At 54.7% G+C, this 19,323-nt stretch overlaps 3 protein-coding genes across 3 annotated transcripts in view; 2 read left to right on the plus strand and 1 right to left on the minus strand.

Annotated features, from left to right (window-relative positions):
* The window catches only part of COCSUDRAFT_65942 (hypothetical protein), a gene marked incomplete at its 5' end in the record, with an annotated part of 29,793 nt that extends 18,739 nt beyond the window's left edge, over window positions 1-11,054 (minus strand). Inside the window, 30 exons of the mRNA XM_005647978.1 lie at window positions 15-132; window positions 253-403; window positions 520-695; window positions 842-1,024; window positions 1,301-1,546; window positions 1,743-1,862; window positions 2,002-2,130; window positions 2,298-2,466; window positions 2,689-2,812; window positions 2,940-3,045; window positions 3,159-3,350; window positions 3,539-3,850; window positions 4,097-4,242; window positions 4,421-4,610; window positions 4,927-5,149; window positions 5,531-5,736; window positions 6,070-6,255; window positions 6,548-6,682; window positions 6,920-7,087; window positions 7,284-7,400; window positions 7,539-7,855; window positions 8,051-8,253; window positions 8,463-8,694; window positions 8,976-9,090; window positions 9,218-9,351; window positions 9,487-9,576; window positions 9,688-9,811; window positions 9,953-10,106; window positions 10,386-10,461; window positions 10,988-11,054. Of these exons, the coding sequence (XP_005648035.1) occupies window positions 15-132; window positions 253-403; window positions 520-695; window positions 842-1,024; window positions 1,301-1,546; window positions 1,743-1,862; window positions 2,002-2,130; window positions 2,298-2,466; window positions 2,689-2,812; window positions 2,940-3,045; window positions 3,159-3,350; window positions 3,539-3,850; window positions 4,097-4,242; window positions 4,421-4,610; window positions 4,927-5,149; window positions 5,531-5,736; window positions 6,070-6,255; window positions 6,548-6,682; window positions 6,920-7,087; window positions 7,284-7,400; window positions 7,539-7,855; window positions 8,051-8,253; window positions 8,463-8,694; window positions 8,976-9,090; window positions 9,218-9,351; window positions 9,487-9,576; window positions 9,688-9,811; window positions 9,953-10,106; window positions 10,386-10,461; window positions 10,988-11,054 (4,909 nt within the window). The remainder of the gene's footprint in view (window positions 1-14; window positions 133-252; window positions 404-519; window positions 696-841; window positions 1,025-1,300; window positions 1,547-1,742; window positions 1,863-2,001; window positions 2,131-2,297; window positions 2,467-2,688; window positions 2,813-2,939; window positions 3,046-3,158; window positions 3,351-3,538; window positions 3,851-4,096; window positions 4,243-4,420; window positions 4,611-4,926; window positions 5,150-5,530; window positions 5,737-6,069; window positions 6,256-6,547; window positions 6,683-6,919; window positions 7,088-7,283; window positions 7,401-7,538; window positions 7,856-8,050; window positions 8,254-8,462; window positions 8,695-8,975; window positions 9,091-9,217; window positions 9,352-9,486; window positions 9,577-9,687; window positions 9,812-9,952; window positions 10,107-10,385; window positions 10,462-10,987) is intronic.
* A 1,011-nt stretch (window positions 11,055-12,065) lies between these two features.
* COCSUDRAFT_63030 (hypothetical protein) lies at window positions 12,066-12,812 on the plus strand (the record flags this gene model as incomplete). The annotated part of the gene is made up of 3 exons (XM_005647979.1): window positions 12,066-12,098; window positions 12,548-12,664; window positions 12,774-12,812. The coding sequence occupies 3 exons, from the start codon at window positions 12,066-12,068 to the stop codon at window positions 12,810-12,812; spliced, it is 189 nt and encodes a 62-aa protein (XP_005648036.1).
* Window positions 12,813-13,567: 755 nt separating this feature from the next.
* On the plus strand, window positions 13,568-19,018 carry COCSUDRAFT_65943 (zincin; the record flags this gene model as incomplete). Its single annotated transcript, XM_005647980.1, has 13 exons — window positions 13,568-13,666; window positions 13,837-13,933; window positions 14,026-14,286; window positions 14,483-14,670; window positions 15,021-15,218; window positions 15,577-15,690; window positions 15,918-16,047; window positions 16,187-16,277; window positions 16,597-16,811; window positions 17,086-17,270; window positions 17,484-17,620; window positions 17,773-18,731; window positions 18,892-19,018. 12 exons carry the CDS (start codon window positions 13,568-13,570, stop codon window positions 18,041-18,043), a joined length of 1,986 nt encoding a protein of 661 aa, XP_005648037.1. The 3' UTR covers window positions 18,044-18,731; window positions 18,892-19,018.
* Between the last annotated feature and the right edge of the window lie 305 nt (window positions 19,019-19,323).

Below are 19,323 nucleotides of genomic sequence, written 5' to 3' on the forward strand. Positions count from 1 at the left end.
TGAAGGTGCCGCACCAAGTGTGACGTTGAACCAGCTTGCCAGCAGATTGAGAAGCCGTGCCAGGCCTCGCAGCAGGGGAAGCTTGAGCTTGTTGTAGTATGCCAGATTGACCAGGATCGGGCGCAAGCTCGTCTGCAGCACATACAAGGCGCTCTCGAAAAGACCAGATAAATGCTAATGCTGTGGGTTTGAAATGTCTGACAAGACACCGATTGCAGAATCGACAATAAAAAGGTGTGCAAAAATGTGTACCTGCAACAGGTGCTTGGGCATCTTCTGGTGCGCAATCACAGCGGACAGCCCCTCCTGGGACATGCACACCGCCACCTCATTGGAGCTGGTCAGGTGCTTGAAGAAAATCTGGATGATGCGCCCGCGCAGCTCTGCAAGGTCCCCACTATCCCTGCACAAAACGCCATCATGTCAATTTTGCAAACTTCCAAGGACACGTTGGAATATAGTCCTGATGTCAAACATCTAAAAAGGCAATCTTATAGGGAGAAAAGGAAAAATACCGACCTGAAGTCGTCCCACTGCATGGCGGCGCACAGCATGGACAGGCAGACGGAGCGAAGCTGATCTGCAACCTTGGTGGTGTCGCCGGACACGCGCTGCAGGCCGGCCAGCTGGGCCGTTAAATTGGCATCATCCATTTCCGACAGCACATAAGCGTCCGAAATAACCATGACCACTTCCTGCACCACACAAAAAAGGTTTTCAGCATTGCAAACACAGCAGATGCACTTTACATGACAGGCAATTCATTCACTTGAGAGGATTGGTTGGAGCCTGCAAATCCCGATAGACTTGAAAGACAGTTGGGATATGAACAGGCACTGACCTGCGAGAGGGGTAGCAAAGGCGGTTTCTGCTGCATGCAGTAGGTGAAGGCGGCCGCGTTGCCGATCTGCAGGTTGGCGTGCTTGAGCGGCATCAGCCGCCGCTTCTCCAGCGGCGGGGACAGCTTCTCCAGCAGCGGCTTCAGCAGCTGCGCCGATGTGCGCCCGCTCGCCTTGCACACAACCTGCCACAGGCACACAGATGCATCATGACCCTGCCCTGGTCACCGAAGTTAGCACAGCCTTTCTCTGCCAAGAGAGGGAACCTGCGTCTGTAGACGAGCTGCAAGTACGAGCTGCCAATATGCTGAGGCATGGCAAATTTGCCAGACTCATGCAAGACCAAGCACGGTGCTCAGTACATCTACAATTCATACAAATTCCCATCAGCTGGGGCGCACCCTCTTGACTGCAATCAAATAAGCGCATTGACGCAAAAGAAGGTCTGAGCAGTTCAAGACAGCAGCAGGGAGGCGGGAGTGGTTGGGGCTTGCCTTCAGGCACTCGTCTGCCAGCTTGCGCAGGGCTTCAGAGGAGCGGGGGCTCAGCAGCTCGTGCGAGACCACCTGCACGACGCCTGCAAGCGTCCGGTCAGTGCCTTCGTCCAGGGGCTCCATGCTCGGAGCCTTGTCTGCGGCACTCTCCTCCTTACTGCCACGTGGAGAGATGTCCTCAGCCGCTGCCCCGCCCGGAGATATTGCCATCTCCTGCAAACGACAACCATTCTTATTCAATGATTTTCGAATGAGAAGCATTGCAAAAGAGCCCAAAAGGGATTTTGTACAGGGGCTCAAGACATTTAATTTGCCAGTCATTGCCAGTCAATTGCACAGCAAACAGCATAGACATGGTGGAAACGTAGCGCTGCCCCAAGAATGCCCTACACGTCTCCAGGAGGCTCACCGCCGATACGCTGGAGGACATGCGGGGCAGGCTGATGGGCGGCTGCTCCCCAGCAGCCGCAGGTGCAACATCGGCAGCAGCCGTTGGCGCCGGTGCAGCTGCAGCAGGCTGCTCAGGTTCCTGAAAAGCAGAGAGACCCCGCAGTCAAGGACCTGGTGAGAATTAGAGCGCTGTATACTGCACACCCACCTTAGCATTTTTTTCTGCACATTGAGTAGGACAAGATTACATGCTGGGGTATAGAGACCACAATGCCCACCTTAGCGTTAGGCATTGGTGTGTCCTGGCCAGCGCCAGCAGCCTCATCCTTCGCCTCAACCGCTGAAGTTCCCTCCGTGACAGACGTGCCCTCCGCTCCCACTCGCTGCGAGCTGGCCTTTACCTCAGCCTGCAGAATCACAGCAAAGAGAGTTTTCTTAGCACCCCAATTTCTTGATTTACACCTGACAAACATTGCAGTGAGAGTCAACATGATCTGCTTGCATCTTCAATGCTGTCGTAAACAGTTTGCCAGCATGCATGAGGCTAGGAATGAATTTGACGCCGTGCGCGCACCGGGGTGGGCAGGGGGCGGCCCTCAATGAGGCAGCGGTGGAGGAGGCCGGTGAGGGTGGCGCGCAGCTCCTGCACCTGGCTAATGGCGTGCTCCGGCAGCCCGCGCATCACAGTCAGCAGCGCGCGCACACACAGCGGCAGCCGCGCCCGCAGTTGCACCGCCGGCAGCCTGCACCCCAGCAGAAACGCTGTCTTATAGTCCCGCTCAACAGCAGACAAGGCCACACAAAATAGGTAGTAAGTTCAGTGGGAGAGCCACTGTGGGAATGCTTTTCTGTCATAACAACTGCCTGGACATTTGGAGTGAGCGTGTTGCAAAGACATGAAGTAGAGGAAGAACCAATGGATGGGTTTGGATGCAGATGTAAGAAAAGGGAGATGAGAGGCGCACTTCTTGGCGAGGAGGCCGACCGCGGCAAGGCCGCCGATGCGCGTGGCCCACGAGTCACCATAGCAGCAGTGCAGCACTCGAGCCAGCAGCTCATCCAGGGACGCCGGCCAGGATCCTTCTGCGCCTGCAGACAATAGCACCTCCAGTGATTTTACGCACTTTGGGATCCTTATAGAACCCTCATCTGCTACCAATGCATATGATGGAGAAGAGTAATATGATGGAGGTACATGCTTGTGGTGGGCACTCACTGCTGACAGTTGGACGCTTTGGGCTGCCAGGTCTGGGGGTGGTCTCCTTCTGTGCGGCAGGGTCTGCTGTGCCGTTCTCTGTGGCAGCCCCAGCCGCAGTGGTCTCCTACCAAAACCAGCCACATGTCACGTATGCTTCCAGATTGAATATGCAACTGCCTCTGCCGCAGCACAACAATCAAATATGTCCCTGCATGCGAAACACAAAACCCTGCGTACCTGTGCGGGAGATGCTGCATCCACATTCATCGGCTCTGCAGGGGAGACATCATCGGCAGCCGATGCCTCCTCTGGACCGCCTGCCTTGCTCAGCTCGTTCTGGGTTTCGGTGACCAGCATGAGCGTGTCCACAAACGCCTCAATGCCCTTGACTGCTGCATCCACCCGATCTGCATCCTCCTCTGACAGAACCTGCAGAGATACTTCCTTTTGGTCAACAGCACGACCATCGAGTTATGTCTCTTCAAGCAGGAGCTCCCCCTTTACAACCCATGAAACTATGCAGACCACAAAGAAGGTAAGGTATCCCTTCCCCATCACAAACCTTTGTGATGATGGAGCAAGAGAATAATATGGGAAGCTTGAGTGAGGGCCCATACCTCGACGAGGGCGTCCAGGAAGATGTGGGGGTCGAGCTCCTTGAGGCTGGACATGCGAGCGGTGCGCGAGGTCTCCGTGCCGGCGGGCACAGAGGGCAGCGGGGCGCTGGCGCCGGCGGCGAAGAGCAGAGCAAAGTGGCGGCAGACTCCGAGCGTGTAGTCGGCGCCCTGCGGCTGCAGGTCCTTGTCGGCGGACGCCGCGATGACTGATGTGATGAGCTGGCGCAGCACCTGCCGCTCCGCCAGCAGCTGCGTCTTGGTCTTCACGCCCATCTCCGTCACTGCCGGGGTCGGCTCTATGTGCGGCGGCGCCTGCACCACACCCGCCCTCACAAACAATCACACACGGTACCTCACGAGAAACCGCAATTGGGGGCTGTAAACTGCAATTGTCCTGGACTCCTCATGGAAGCAGGCCCTTTGCAATGCACCAGCCTGTTGGCCGAAGCCAACCCTCTTGCAACTACCACCGTGTCAGACATCGTACATCCTGCTCCCATCGGTGCAATGCAAGGATACAGTCCTTTTAGACAGCAGGAATGTGAAAGGATGGTGCACCTGGTTGCCGAAGAGCATGGAGGTGAGCTTGTCCATGGAAGTGCCAGGCAGCTCGGAGTCGTCCGGCGAGCGCAGGTTGAGCACGCTGGCCAGGCAGATGTGCAGGAACCGCAGTGCCTCGCGCTTCTCGTGCACACTCTGCTTGCCTGCAAAGCACATGCACTCGTCCCTCAGCACCGCCCGTGAACCATACTTCACATCACATGCATACACCAAATTCTTATGTTGTCACATAAGGGTGTTTTGCAGACAGCAACACAAGACCATTCACTGCTGCTCGTTCTTCACGATTCAGGGAGAGAGGAGGAGGAAAAGGGAGCGCACTGGTGGGGGCGAGCAGGCTCTGGGAGGAGAGGGCGAGGCAGCGGTCCAGGGGGACGAGGAAGGAGGTGGAGGGCTGGAAGGTGAGAATGAGGCGCAGGCCGTGCTCGGGGTTGTCCTTCAGGTCCAGCTCCAGGGGGTCCTTCAGGAACCGCCTGTTGCGCCCTCCCAGCTTGCCCAGCAGCGCCAGCGCCTGCACGATAAGGATGTAGTTTGAATCTTCACACACGATTTGCAGATTACGGCAACAGCACAGTGCAATACCATGTTTGCGTTTCTTCACAAATGTCAGCAAGTTGAATGGACAGGCAATTCCAAGTCTGCAGGGAACTTATAATCCTTGCAGAAGCTCGATGTGAAGCATGAGGCAACCCACAGTGCAATTTGCAACGTGTAGGGAGCCTGAGTCAACTTACTGTGACGGCTCGCTCTACGACTGAAAACTATAAAAATGGGCTGAGATGTCAAACGGAAAAAAAACATCCCATAGGTGCTGGGCAAGGGGGCACCTTGGCGGAGAAGTTGTAGGGGAGGGGCCGCAGGTGGGACCAGAGGGCGCGCATGAGCTGGGGGATGACGGGCAGCATGGCGGGCTCCAGGAACTCGGGGTTGAGGGAGTCCACCCAATACTCCAGCGTTCGGATGGACAGCGTCACCAGCGCCTCGTTCCCGCTCAGCGCAGCCACCAGCGGCGCCATCAGCCGCCCCAGCACCGACAAGATCTCCGACAGCCTGCGCCATGTACGAACCTCAGTCTGCCGTGCTGCGACATGTGATGAACAGAATTGCCTGTCACTCATGGACTAGCTCACAGAAATTCACGATCAGTTTCCACCCCCGGCATGAAGTGTACAGGGTTGCTTGGTAGGCACAGATGCACCTTGTGAGTCAGGCTATGTCAACAGGGCTGGTACAGCGGGCAAGCACTGCAATCAGTTTCATCAGATCGTCACACAAGCCCCCCACCGGATGTGTCATGCCCATATCATCCCTTGCGCCTGAAAAGGAGAACCTCGCAGACGCCTGGGCTGCACCCTTTTATCCAAGGGGCATATCAGCGATGGCAAAGGGGAGTGTGAGACTGCGCAGGGAAGCAAGAGGGCGATTTGACACCTGCAGGGCATGATGAGGAGGAGCTCGAGCAGAGCGCTCTTGTAGGGGCCAGAGCGTGGGCCCTCCAGGAGCGCGGTGAGGTGGTCGATGGTGGGCACCAGCAGCGGCGGGTTGGTGACGCCGACACCCGACCCCGTGAACAGCGCGCACAGCGATTCCCCGCTTGCCACGCCGTTCACCACCGCTCCCCCCTGCTGTCGCAGCATCTGCGCGCACACACCACCAGCGCGCATCTTACATCCACTCTTGAGGGTTTAACAAGTTTGATTGTAGTCATCTAGATCATAAACCCACCTTCTGGTCCACATAACACACCAATATTTGTGGAACTTTTTTCCCACATTAGGGAGTAAAGCAACCTGAACATTTTCCACAAGAGGGCAGCACACACAGCATGCTCGCTCTGCCATGCTTCAATCAACTAGGCACTGAAAAGGGCCTCGTTGGATAGAGTAGGTAGGAGAAGGTTGCAAGAATCATACAGACTGCAAGCAACGGTCAAATATTGCACACAGATGGCAACTGCAAGGCGGGCGCACCGAAATGGCCCTGAAGAGGGCGAGAAGCAGGTCGAGGTAGCCCTCCTTGGCGGTGGAGTTGTGCAGCCGGGCCAGCGTCTTGCTGACTAGCTCATGAAAAAAGGGAGCCAGGACCCCCTCCAGGCCTGGGAACTTGGTCAGCGCGTCCAGGAACAGATTCAGCAGCTTCAGCGTCAGCTCCCCCTCCTGCATAGCGCGTCCGAGTCAGAACAACCTCCACCGGCACCCTTCTTATTGCATGCGTAACCGCTTTTGAGTGGCAAGAGTCAGGAATTGTGTTCAAGAAGGGAGCTAGGTGTTGCACCTTTGAGAAGGGGTCATCGAGCGTAGCCAGCCGATCATGGACGACTGAATGGAGAAGGACCTGCACCAGACGAGGGGATGTCAGCAACAGTTGAGTTCTGCAGGGGTACGAGGTGAAGTAAATAGAGGAGGGCAAGTGCATACAGCCAGCTAGGATGGTGGCCTCCAATTGTACCTGGGCGAAGGGTGGTCCAATGGGCGGGCTCGCGAAGAGAGTGCCCACCACCCGCAGCAGCCTGGGGTTCTCGATGATGGCATCAAAGAAGCGCGGCATCTGCAGTGAGAACACCTCGATGACGTCCCGGGGGTTCTGCATCACACACACACAAGACACAAACTCAACACCAGCAACACATGGGCCGGCACCGCCTTATAGATTAAGCACCAGATACCCCTCGCTGCCCAATATGTCAAAAATATGGTGATAAGAATGGCACCTTTCATGGGAACAGTGTACCCAATCGGCTCTGCAGGGGATACAAAATGCAAATGTCTCAAGACAGGTGCTCTGACAGGTGTCCTGGCGGAAAGAGGGAAACAGTCGCACCGTGAGCACGGTGAACATGTCGGCGAAGGTGTCATAGATGTCGGCGTGGCGATCGTAGACGCGCGGCTCCTGGCCGGCACGGTCGCCGTAGAGCTGCAGGCAGGGCAGCCCGCGCTTGATCGTGCGCGTCGCCAGCCGAATCTCCGCCTCCCGCAGGCCCATGCTCGGCTGCGCACGCGCGCTTACAAACTTTAGAATCGGCTCGTGCCGGTGCCGTGGAACATCCCAAACCAACCTGACAGAAGGAGCAAATGTGCCCCATGCATGAGATCGTGCTGCTGTCAAAGATCACTTACCAATGCGATGGTTGCAGAATGAAGTATATTGCAGTGTCAATAACTGAATTGGAGGATGTGGGACCCACCAGTTGGGGTGTGCCTGGCTGGGAGCTGACGATGGTGTTGCCATAGTTGGTGATGCTGTACAGCAGCGTCTTCATCCCCATGATCAGCGTGGACAGGATCAGCTTCGCGTCGGACACCTGCCCACACCTCAACCCTCAGCCACAATACTTTCTAGGCGTCTCACGCCTGTTTTGGTAGAATGCAAGGTTGAGATTTTACAATATACACCTTTCATGCAGGTTGCTGAGTGCAGACACTGTGGCGCAGTGCAGCACCTGCTTGTCGTGCTCGCTCCTCTCCTGGATGTAGAGCACCTTCAAGCGGGGGACCTCGGGAGGCTTTGCAGGGATGCTCTGCTTGGCAGCGTCGGCCTGGGAATCTTGCGCCTTGGGGACGCCGGCTGCAGCCCCCTGACCACCTTCTGGCGCAGGAAATGCAGCTGCGGCAGCAGCTGTCGCAGGGGCAGCGCCCTGTGGTTGATCAGCGGGGGGTGCTGCTTGGGCGGGCGCAGCATCGCCCGCACTGGCCGCAGCTGCTTCGCTCGCCTTTGCCTCTGCTTCTGCCTTCACCTGCAGAGCCTCCCTCTCCGCTACTGCAAGTAGCATTCGCGCAAAGATAAGCATCATCCTCTGTTGTTCTTGTGCATGTTGCAGTGACAGATCGCCATGCCTCAATTCTTGGGCTCCAGCGCTCGCCTCGAGTGTCATATCAGATTTATCAGGAGTCTTTTCAAAGACTGCAACAAGACCTTCTGCACAGGGGCAGTTAGGATTATTTGGGACTGCACCGTAGGAGAGGAGAAGGGGCAGGCGGTGGTGCAGGCTGGACAGCTTGGAGGTGAAGGCGTCCAGGATGCCGGCCAGCAGCTGCCGGTGCGCCTCGGCTGAGCGCACATCGGCGCGCCGCGCAAAGACAACCTCCACCAGGTTCAGCAGCAGCCGCACGCTCGTGCACTCCACGCTCACCGGCAGCGTGCTGTCATGCAGGTTCCTGCAGCACAATTGCCGCTCAGCATGCTGGTGTTAAGTTTCATCGTACCATGCCAATATTGTTGGGTAGATGAGTAAAGCCACACAAACGCCCATTACTCTATTTTGGAGGACGTGAGAATACGCATCCTCAAGCGGAGAAAGGAACGGGTGTGATGTCATGCATTCTAAAACATGAGGAGGCAATTTCACACACTTGCAGGGGTTGACATCTGCCAAAGTTCGAAAGGAAATGCCCATTTGGAGCATCGAGGCGCAGGGGCGCGCCTGCAGAAGAGGTAGATGACGCGGGAGAGGTGGGCGAAGGTGAGATCGCTGCGCACATGGTGCACCAGCTCGGCGAGCATGGAGAAGGCAAGCGGCCGCAGCTCTGTCTGGCACTGCCGCCCACGGCCCACCAGCGTCTCCTCCTTCAGCAGCGTCTCCAGCTCGCCCAGGAAACCTGCGCAAACAACCACCCTATGATAATCAACATGATGTATGCTGAGTTTACAATGCTCTCGTCATGAGCAGTGTAACTAAGGGACTTCCCTGTGCAAGGTGCAAGCAAAGACACATGCTTTCGATGCATTCCCCTGCATTTGTCCTGTGCCAAAAATGCATGGGCGTGCCATTACTGGAGCCGAGCTCAAGGGCGCTCGGCTGAGAACATCCAAGCTTTGGCTCGTCCGTGTCAGGCGCAGTGTTGGCATTTGGAGCACGCAACAGGGCAGCAGATGTTACCTCCTCGCACAGAGGTGGTCAGGACGTGGCGAGTTGCAATGAGCAGCTCCCTGCGCATCTGGACAGAGTCTGGGCAGGCCTGCAGCGCCCTGACCAGCGAGGTGGAAATGGACTCCTGCACCAGGGGCACAAGCAAAGATTGAAGATCAACAGACTGATGCACGGTCAGCAAGTAGGTGCTGTAAGCCCGAAACAGAAATGCCAGTGATCTATGTCAGAAGCAATGTGGGGATGTGGCGAACCTGATGGGGTCGGATCACCCCCGGGAACTGGCGCAGGAGGTACGTCAGGAAGCTCAGGATCTTGACCTGGGCGTTCCTGAAATCTGAGGCAAGCGCCTTCAGCTTGTTATCCTGCTGCACGGCTGCTGGCAGGCCTGCCACAGTATGCCCATATCAGCGCAAGATCAGGTGCATGAGGACTGTCATCAACCAGGCCATAGGTTGTTGTTCGTGAGTAATATGTTTGCTGTGGCACAATCAAAGATCGGTGAGGTGAAGATGGAGCGCACCTGGCAGCGACACTGCATTGACCATAAGAGGAGCCAGCACCGGCACATACTGGTTCACTGAGCGCGAGTAGAGGTTGATGAGGAACATCACTGCAGAGCAACCAATGTCTAGTCAACATGATGCAAATCATCACACAGTGATGCAGGAGAACGACAAGGAATCATTGATGGATGGGGGTCCCAAATAGTGAACATGGCCACCTTGGATGGGCGTCTCGGCAACAATCTTGAATGACTGCGTTGTGGGGATGATGTCCTGCATCTGTCGCCCCTCTGGACCAGGCTCAAAGTAGTTTTTGTAGCTAGCACTCACGCCCTCAAACACCTGGAGATCCAGCCGACAAGCGTGACAAACATTGCAGCTCATCAGCACACAAGCTGGAAGGAAACGGTAACGAAAGCATACTACAAAAGTCATTCTGAGATGGGCTCTTGCCTTCTTGACAAATTCCATGAATGGCGGCACAAGCTCTTCCAGGTTGGGCCGGAATGCCTTGTGCAGGTCGAAGGTGATGCGGAGGCATAGCAAACCATTCTCCTCATTGTCAGTATTGAGCACATTGAGTGCAGCTTGCATGAGCACGACTGCGTGCGGCCGCAGGAAGTCATTGTGCGGCAACCTGCACATTGCTGACAGCTTAGAGAATATAAAGTCCCTGTGCTCCAGATTGAGTAGAACAGCCTTGCACCTCACCTCAAGACTGGTGCATTCAGTGGCTCAATAACAGGATATGAGGGGACCGCTATGCATGTATCAATTGTTCATGCCATAAAGTGGGACATGCCTGTTGAGGATTTCTAGGACCACGTTGCGCAGCTTGTGCTCCGCATTGTCTTTAAAGGAAGGTGGTACAGTCTGCAACAGGTTCAGGAAGGGAGCCATGAAGTGTCGCAAGAACTTCCCATACTCCTGTGTGTGCACCAACTCGATGCTCTCGCGGATCTCTGTCATCCTGGCGAGCTGCTGCTCGACTCCTGGTCACCCACAGAAGCACCAGATCAGAACCAGTGTCACTGCCTCACCAGCTTGCACATACGCCCTCGGTGCCTTATTGATATGTACATGACCTTTTGAAGCCACCAAAAAATTTGACAGGCTGGCCTAAGCATCAGGAAGACCTATCAGCCTACACTATAGTGTGAGATGGCCGGTCGTCATAAAAGAAAATGGCGATGCATGCCACACTGAAAGCAAATAATCCATGCTATTCATAAGTGCGATGAATCGAAAGATGCTGCACTACACGACGAGCTTCCGATGCAGCAAATGCGCCGTGCTGATGGACAAAGTAAGGAAAATATTTAATGCTTCGACAACTGGCGCACTGCGGCCGGAAACGCGAACCCGTTGCTAGGTTTGCTTCAATATCTATTGATTGGCAAAAAGGGACGGGTCGATGCAGGCCCGTGTCGGACTCAACCAAGAAAGAGTACGCCCAATGCCTATGATCTTTGATAGGCATGCATGGAGGCACGGACAACAGGCAGATACTCTTCTCACCAGCATCAGGAGCCTGGAGAGCCTGTGCAAGGCCCTCAAAGTCAGAGCTGGCGAGCATCTTTGTCATACTGCTTCCTCACAGAAATTCCAAGCTGAAGAGGTCTAGCGGGCAGCCGGGCCATCTTTCAGCCATGGCCGTCCATAGCGGCAATTATTAGCATCTTTCCTAACATTTGTTCGCCCTTGTTTGGGGGTGAGCCATCGCAATAGTACCCGATCGGCCATCCGTCTTTTACTGCATTGTGCCTTAGTAATAATTACTCATCACAATGGCGAGAATCCAAACCTTCTCGGCGACAGAAAAGTTTGAGCTTCTGGTCTGTAAAGGTATAACTCACTTGTTTTTTATCTGGCTGCAGGCTCGCATAGCGAGCTTGACATATATCGCCACAGAACATGGTTGCATGGCCGTATGCAGCTTCCGACGGCATCTCCTGTGCAGTATCCCAGGCAATGAGGGTAAGAAGAAATTGAAGAAGACGATTATTGCCTTAGAAGCCGTTTAAATCGTCACCGAGAACCCTCTCCAGAATTTTGCAAGTTTTCTTGACAAGGGATCACTTTCTCCCATGGAGGATCCACCGTTCGCCGCAACCTCAGCATTAGCAAGCCTGGATTGCAAGCACCATGCATCATATGCCGAGACAGATGTAGTGTCAACGAAACCATTCACACCTATCACACTGGCCAGGAAGGATCCTGCAGCTCAGGCCGCATCAGGCTGCAGCGCTGCAAGGTCAGAGCTCCGTCAGTCAACCAACATGTATCAGGAGATATACATTAGCACGACTTGTGACAGGAAACGATAGATACATGCCATGCCATGCCCGCGACCAGAATACCGATTTCTTTAACACCGGAGCAGGATGTGCCACCAAGGATCCAGAATAGGCCAGGACAACCCAAGAATACAGCAGAAAAAAACAGCTCTTTGCCACCCTGATCATCCACAAGCACCAACGAGGTACATATCATAACGAGCTCCTCTCCGTGCTGGCTTCTCACTATAGTACTTACTAAAAGTAAGGAAACCTTGCTTTTTGGGGTTGGGCAGTAGATTCAGTAGCAATTTGATTTAATGTGGAGCGTGGCCGGGGAGCCCATAGGCCTGGTGCGGGTGGCGTTATTATCGTGCAGCTGCTTTTTGGTTAGGCCCCTGTGCTGGCCAGGCCAGTCACCAGTTGCACTGTAGAGGCCTCTGTGAACAACTTCGCGGCAAGCGCGGCCTTCTCAAATGTATGTGTCAGGAGCGCCTGCCTGCAAAGCACTGTAGTGGCTGTCTTGGCAAGATGTGCATGATGGTACCACCGCGGACATGATAGTAGCACCGGCCGGTGTGGCACAAGCAAGGCCTGATTAGCTAGCGATCAGTGATTGTGAGGACACCCGAAACCACAACAGCAAAGCTGCACACTAATATATTTTGGGGAAATTCACTGGGCCCATACATGCGAGTTCTACCAAAATATTCCATGCCATGTTGACTGAAGTTGAGATCCAAGTTGATGTAGCTACTGAAGTTCCTATAGGAATGTTAAGCTTTTCTTGGTACTTTTTCAGGACTCGTCACCAATGCCTTTGGTGAAAGCTCCAGTCATCCAGGGAGACCAGAAGGGGTCAGCCCATAGCAAGCATAATGCAGAGGAGCAGAGGGCACGTGGCAATGCTGAACGCCAGGTGGGGCCTCTGAATCTTCCTGAAATGGGCAATAGCAAACATGCTCGCAGCAAATGTCCAGGCCACAACTTGTCAGAGACAGTGAACTAACCATTGCACTCAATTGCAGGGCGAGGAGGGCATGAAGAGGGCGAAAGTGGACCTCTAAGTTTAGGGTACGCAATAGGCATACAAATTGTACGCACTGCGGCACTCCGCTTAGAAATTCACACACAGTAAATCACCAGACAAGCATTTCTTGGTGATGTGCAGGAGACAATTATAGATGCCCACAATATGTATGCAATTGCTAGAGTCTCAGGCCTAATATATAACGTTTGCACATCAAGCCCTTGAAGGTCTGGCCTGGCCCAAGGTCAGGCCTGCAACATCAGCTGAGGTTGGTGCAGTAGGTTGCACATGTATCTTGATCTGATCTAAAATAGCTGGCAACTGTAAGGAATTTAAAAGGAATTTTGCATGCCATGTCTCCGCTATATGATCCAGTCCCTCCAAAACATGCTGTTCATGTTGCCAAGAAAATGACAGATGGACATGTTGCTGCATGCAGGGGAATTAGCTCAGATGTAGGGGGCTTGATGCCCCATTCTCCACTTTTTTTAAGCAGAATAGGTGCATCAATTGTTTTGCTTTGCTTTTGATTTGGGGAAGCATGAAATTTGCATACTCACAGCAATCCCAGATCTCTTGAAAATGGCTGCAATATTTTGGTTTGAGGAACTCCATGCTCTGCAGATCTCTTCACTCCAAGAGCACCAGTCGGCTCTTCGGTCTTCTAACACTCCGAGACCCTCGACAATGGAGCATCATAGCGCTCGATGCCATATCACGGTTTGCCCTGCTTGGAACTTCATCCTATTGTCATGTCACATCTGTATCAGAACACTCTAGTAAAGCGACACGATGCGTGTGATTGCCAGGAGCGATGACCTTATCAATCAGGCCGTACTATCTTCAACCCCTTTGGACACCATCCGCGCCTTGGATGACATCTCAGACACGGTGGGACTCCCTGGACTGCAGATCGGCATGCCCTCTAATTTCTGAGATATACAGTCAATCCTGCTCCTGTCAGGACAGAAAATGACTCAAAAACGCTAGGATTCGTGATCCAATCCGAAAATTTCTGTTTGACGAGCAGCTGATTGATGGACTCTGTGCACTAACTGCAGATCTGCCAGGCGTATGACACAGCAGAGTTCTGCAGGAATGTGCATTCGTGCCCAGAATGGCAGGAGGCCGCCACGCAGGCCTGCATTGTCCTTGGAGGTGACCACCCTGCGATCTGCTGCATTACATAGCCCCGGCATGCAGCCTCATATCTACTCCTCATGAGCTCTTGGTGCTGGTGCGCAATGCAGCCCAAGTGGAGAAGCTAAACACAAACGAGAGCTTGTATGGCGCACTGGTCAGAGCACTGGATTGCCATGAGCAAACAGCTGCGCACTCTGCTCCAGCTTCAGAGTACGAGCAGCGACCCGGCTTGCTGACAGCGGAGGCCCTGCGGGTTGGCCGATCCCTGCGCCATGACATGGAGAAGGCCGGCATCCACCTGCCACATGACAAGCGCAGCCGCCTGACAGAGCTCGTCGGGCAGGAGAGATGCCTTGGCATGGCCATCGGTCAGCGACTCACCTCAATCTCCTGATGAACTGCATGTCTTGTTCCAGTCTGCATGTTGTTCAGCATGCACCTGCCATTCTGCCCTGCACTCCCTGTAGTGGCGGTCATTGTCTTTTTTAGGCGGTTCTCTAGGAGAGTAAGAGAACAGCAAGTTGAATGAAGGTGTTGAGAGGTGTTGCTGGGCTGTGGGAGCAGGCCAGAACCTGACGGACGTGTCAAAGCTGGGCCACGTGGACCTGGACATAAATGGGGAGGGGGGCGTGCTGCTGCAGTCGCGCATGAACTCGCTGGCGCCCAGCAGAAGCGGCCGCAGGGTGTCTCTGGGCAGCCACGCGCTCAGCGGGCTGCTGCAGTGGGAGCACAGCGCTAAGAACCGGCAGAAGGTCAGGCCCTCTTTGATGTAGCCTTTAACTGTGCTGCGCCCCCGCACGGTGCAGGATCAGCAACTGCATCCTGCACTGATCGCATACGTATTGCACAAAACTTAGCTTGTGGTCTCAAGCCCCTCTTTATGCATGGTGCTCAGAGCAGAATCGTGCGCTGTCAGAAAATTTGAGAGGCTGTTAGGGGGGCCGGTTGACAGGACTGTACAGAAAGAGACGTGCGGTGTTAAGGAACTGTACAGAAGGTTGTGCTCTTTCTTGATAACCGTGGAGAAGACACATAAGAATTGGTGCAGACCGTTCTCCTTCTTGATCTTGGGTGGAGAAGACGTTTATAAATTTGCACACAGGCGTATGTGGCGGGCTACTGCTCGCCCCGGGAGAACCTGGCGCTCCTGGAGCAGCTGCTGGGCGCGCGCCAGGAGATGGCGGCGCTCGTTGGGGCGCGCAGCTACGCGCACCACAATCTGCGCGATGCCACTCTGGCCGGCTCGCCCGAGGCCGTGCACTCCTTCCTGCTCGACCTGGCCGCCGCCATCCAGCCCAAAGTGCGTAGCCCATCGGTCTTGGGGGCTCAACGAATTCTGCTGAAGGACAGGCAATTCTCTTGCACTGTGTCTCACGCAGTGCATCTCTCGCGTGTATCCTGCTAAGGGGACCCTCGAGCCCTAAAGTCTCGAGGGGCCAATCAAGATTATGCGTATGATGCATGCATGCCAGCCACGCTTCAAGCCATGAGCTTCAAGCCATGAGCTTCAAGCCATGAGCAGCCGCTTCTGGCTTTGAGCTTGATCACAAGATTGTGTGCTTCATAATTGTTTGCAGCTGCGCTGCAGCTTTGCAAGGATAAGAGGCTGACTGGACGTCAGACATGCCAAGTTGTGAGTGAGCTGGAGGTGTGTGTAGGTGGAGGAGGAGGTTGAGCTGCTGCGGAGGTACAAGGCAAAACATCTGGGCAAGGCGGTGGCAGATGTCCAGCTGGATGCCTGGGACCGTCTCTACTACATGGCCATGGCCAAGGCACGCTCCCTACCCTTCACGCAATCCCTCAATGCGCTGTGTCTCTGTCAAGAGCTGACGATGAAAACACAGAGCTCAGCAGCATGTTCAAATTGTCTCAGCGGACATAAGTTGTGACCCTGCATTTCGTTGCCCGCCTTGCAATGCCAGAACATCCTGGGCTGACAACAGGCGTAAGGTGCAAAAGCATTGCAGCAGAGGGCAAATATTTGGCTTGGTTGTCACAGGCCGAGGAATACCCGTTGGATCAGTTAGAGGTGGCGGCCTACTTTCACCTGCAGCACTGCATCGACGGCTTTGGGCAGCTGCTGAAGACCCTCATGGGCGTGTCACTCACGAAGGTCCCTCTAGCACCGGGTCGGTTCTCGCTCCACTGCTCACCAGCCGACGTATATCTCAACCTCTGTCTTCAACGGCCATTCTCTTGTGGCTGAACTTCAACGTGACATGCTGTCATCGTTGTGGCGTGTGAGAGCTGTGATGGTGGTTGCTGCAGGGGAGGCTTGGGCGGACAACATCCAGAAGCTGACGCTGGTGCACGAGGATGAGGGCCCTCTGGGGACCATCTACCTGGATCTGCAACCCCGGTGCGGCTGACTAGATCACCACCCTGCGGGCTTTCCACCCACTATCTGGCAGAGCAGCAGTCTGAGTGTCTCATTGGCCCATGCCTGCAGACATTCGCCATCCAATTGTACTTTGGTTCTGATTAGCTCTGATCATTTATGTCAATGTGACACACCCCTTGCTGTCTGAGGGATGTCTGGCGGACACCGCGTCAAACACGATCAGGAGTCTTCATGAACATGCTGCCTTCCTCAGGCCTGATGCCGCGGCAAATTTTCCTTACAGTCACTGCGGGTGCCACTATTCTGCTTTGTGAGGAGGTTTGTGCGGCTTGGTCAGGCGCGGGAAGGTGGCGGGGGCGTCGCACTTCACGCTGCGCTGCGGCCGGCGGCTGGTGGACGGCAGCTACCAGGCTCCCATCGTGGCGGTCGTGTGCAGCTTCGCTGTGTCGTCCGGCGGCCTGCTCAGCCCCGACCAGGCGCAGACGCTGTTCCACGAGTTCGGCCATGCCCTGCACTCACTGCTCTCCCGCACCCACTTCCAACACCACTCCGGTGTGCGCACTGAATGTCTCTCACCTCACGCATGTGTTTTGAGAAGGGGTACACAGAGGATTGGGCGCCTGATAATTTCAATGCAGCCTTGTTGGCTGGCAAAGATCCAATTTCAGCTCAGGGTTCCTGGTGCCTCCTCCTGCATTCTATGGAGCCTTCAGGTCTCCAAGTGCAAATGCGCCGGCGCTAAATTATACACCTGGAAAGGCTCGAGGTTGTCAGGCATATATTGCCCATGTTTGGCTTCAAGGAGTGTAATGGGTCATTGCTGCAGGGACGCGGGGCCCTATGGATCTGATGGAGGTTCCCTCGCACGTGACGGAGCATTTCGCGCGCAGCCCCCATTCGCTGCGCGCGTTCATGCACCACCACATCAGCGGCCGGCCCATGCCAGCGCCCCTTGTGCAGCGCCTGCGCGCCTCCCAGCGCCTCTTTGAAGCCATCAACCTCCAACAGCAGGTGCTTCCTACTTCTCCATCCCCTTCAGCTTGCCCTATAGAATGCATGCCTCGCCGATGGATGTCCCTTTCAGCTTGCCCTATGGAATGCCTGTCTTGCCGATGGTTGCCCCTTTCAGCTTGCCTATATATTGCATGTCTTGTCGGTGAGCCTCAATGCGCCAAGTCCGTTCTCCCGGTGGAGCCCCAGAGTCATGTGTGCGAGGTGTGGCAGGTGGTGGATGCCCTGATTGACCAGAGGCTGCATGGGCCGCGGAGCATGGGAGGCGCTAGCAGCTCTGACATTGTAAGCGAGGTCATGCAGGAGCACTCTGTGTTTCCCTTCGTCCCCGGCACATTCCCACAAGCCAGGTGAACAGCCCGCCTCCATACAAACGGCATCATCCAAATGCACCACAGAGTCCATGTCTCTCACTGCAACAACCAAGCAACCCGCCTGCTTCATTGTATAAAGTCATTCTGAAGAGGACGTATTAGACAAGGATCATTTCCTTGCTACGCAGGTTCCACCATCTTGTGGGTTATGGTGCGACGTACTACTCCTACCTGTATGCGCAAGCTCTGTCATCAGCTATCTGGCAGCAGCACTTTGCCAATGGGCAGATCAACCGGTCGTCAGGCGATCACATACGGCGCACAATGCTGCAGTGTGGCAGTGCACGGGAACCTGCACACTATGTGCATGGGATGCTGGGTGATAGCCATCTTGTTCCAGTGAATGGGGGTTTCAAGCCTGAAATCTCCAGCCTGTTGAAGGACCTTGGGTTAGAATGATAGAGTAGAATAGACTAGAGAGCAGTATTGCGCTTGTGTTTTTTGGGCTTCTGTCTGGCAACAAAGATGTTGCATGCACTCCTTGACATGCAAAGAAATTGAGCTGCAGTCTAATATGGCAAACTAGGTTCACAGCACGCCATTGTCCCTTATGATGTTGCCGCTCTAGATGCATATGCATGGCAACAAGCAGAACTGCAGCTGCTTGTTTAGAGAGGATGGGTGTCATTTGGTGCCAAAAGCAGCAACTGTGGTAGTGCTACCACAGGGTGAATAACAGAAAAGCTCACACTGCCTATGCTTCTTATGCGTTTGCATGTCGCTGGTTCCGACCTAGCTTTTACCTCAAGACATTTCTTTTCAACAATATCAAAACACACATGCCAGCACAATTGGCGCTCCACACAACAAAAGCTGTAGGAAATCTCTGAGAAGTTAATACTTGAATGTTTCACTGCATCCACTTTGCAGTCACCTTGTTGCATGATAAGCAAGCGCACAATCACTGTATCGCCTACTCCTGTTGAGATGTCATGTTTGCCAGATGCGCTGCATTTCCAAATCCAATGGGCGGCATTGGCCACGGCAGCCGTCGCCCGTGCGGGTCAATCTTCAGGTCTCCAATGAGCAGCAGACCACTCAGGACCCCTTCTTTCCGCTCATCATCATCTGGCACCTCCCCCATTGCCTGCACAGGTCCACTAAAGACTTCAAACACTGACAGTGGCTACGTAGTATACTCTGCAAGTGCTTTCCAGTTGGACTCGGACAGCCTGATCTCAGACTGTGAGAGAACAATTCTTGGCCTGAATGGAAATAAGCTGTGCAATGCCCTCCTGGAGGCTCACCTTTGCCACATTGAACTGCAGCATGGCAGCATACTCCAAGGAGTCAGGAAGGCCCAGGTCAGCTGTTTGCAGTGCCGAGGAGGCTGGCAGACGCAGTTCACCCTCTGTGCCAACCGGCGAGCTTTCCACGGGCGACGCCCCAGTGCTGCCCTGCCCCTCTCTGGAATTGCTGCTCACAGCCTGGCCCGGCACGCGCCTGAACTTCCCAGCAAGAACAGGCATGCCCAAGCCCTGCAAGCAACAGCACGACAAAACTCACAACTGCCGCCAGTAATAACAATCACACAGCCCTCCATGCTTCTGAGATTTCATGCTGCACTACACAGGATTATAAACTTAGGTGCACTGTGTGCAGCCAGCGTTCTTGCAGGGAAGCTTCTCACCTTGGCCACAGCGGCTGTGATCAAGTCGCTGATCATTGCATGGACCGAC

This window comes from Coccomyxa subellipsoidea (assembly GCF_000258705.1).
Source record: "Coccomyxa subellipsoidea C-169, whole genome shotgun sequence".
Classification (NCBI taxonomy): domain Eukaryota; kingdom Viridiplantae; phylum Chlorophyta; class Trebouxiophyceae; family Coccomyxaceae; genus Coccomyxa; species Coccomyxa subellipsoidea.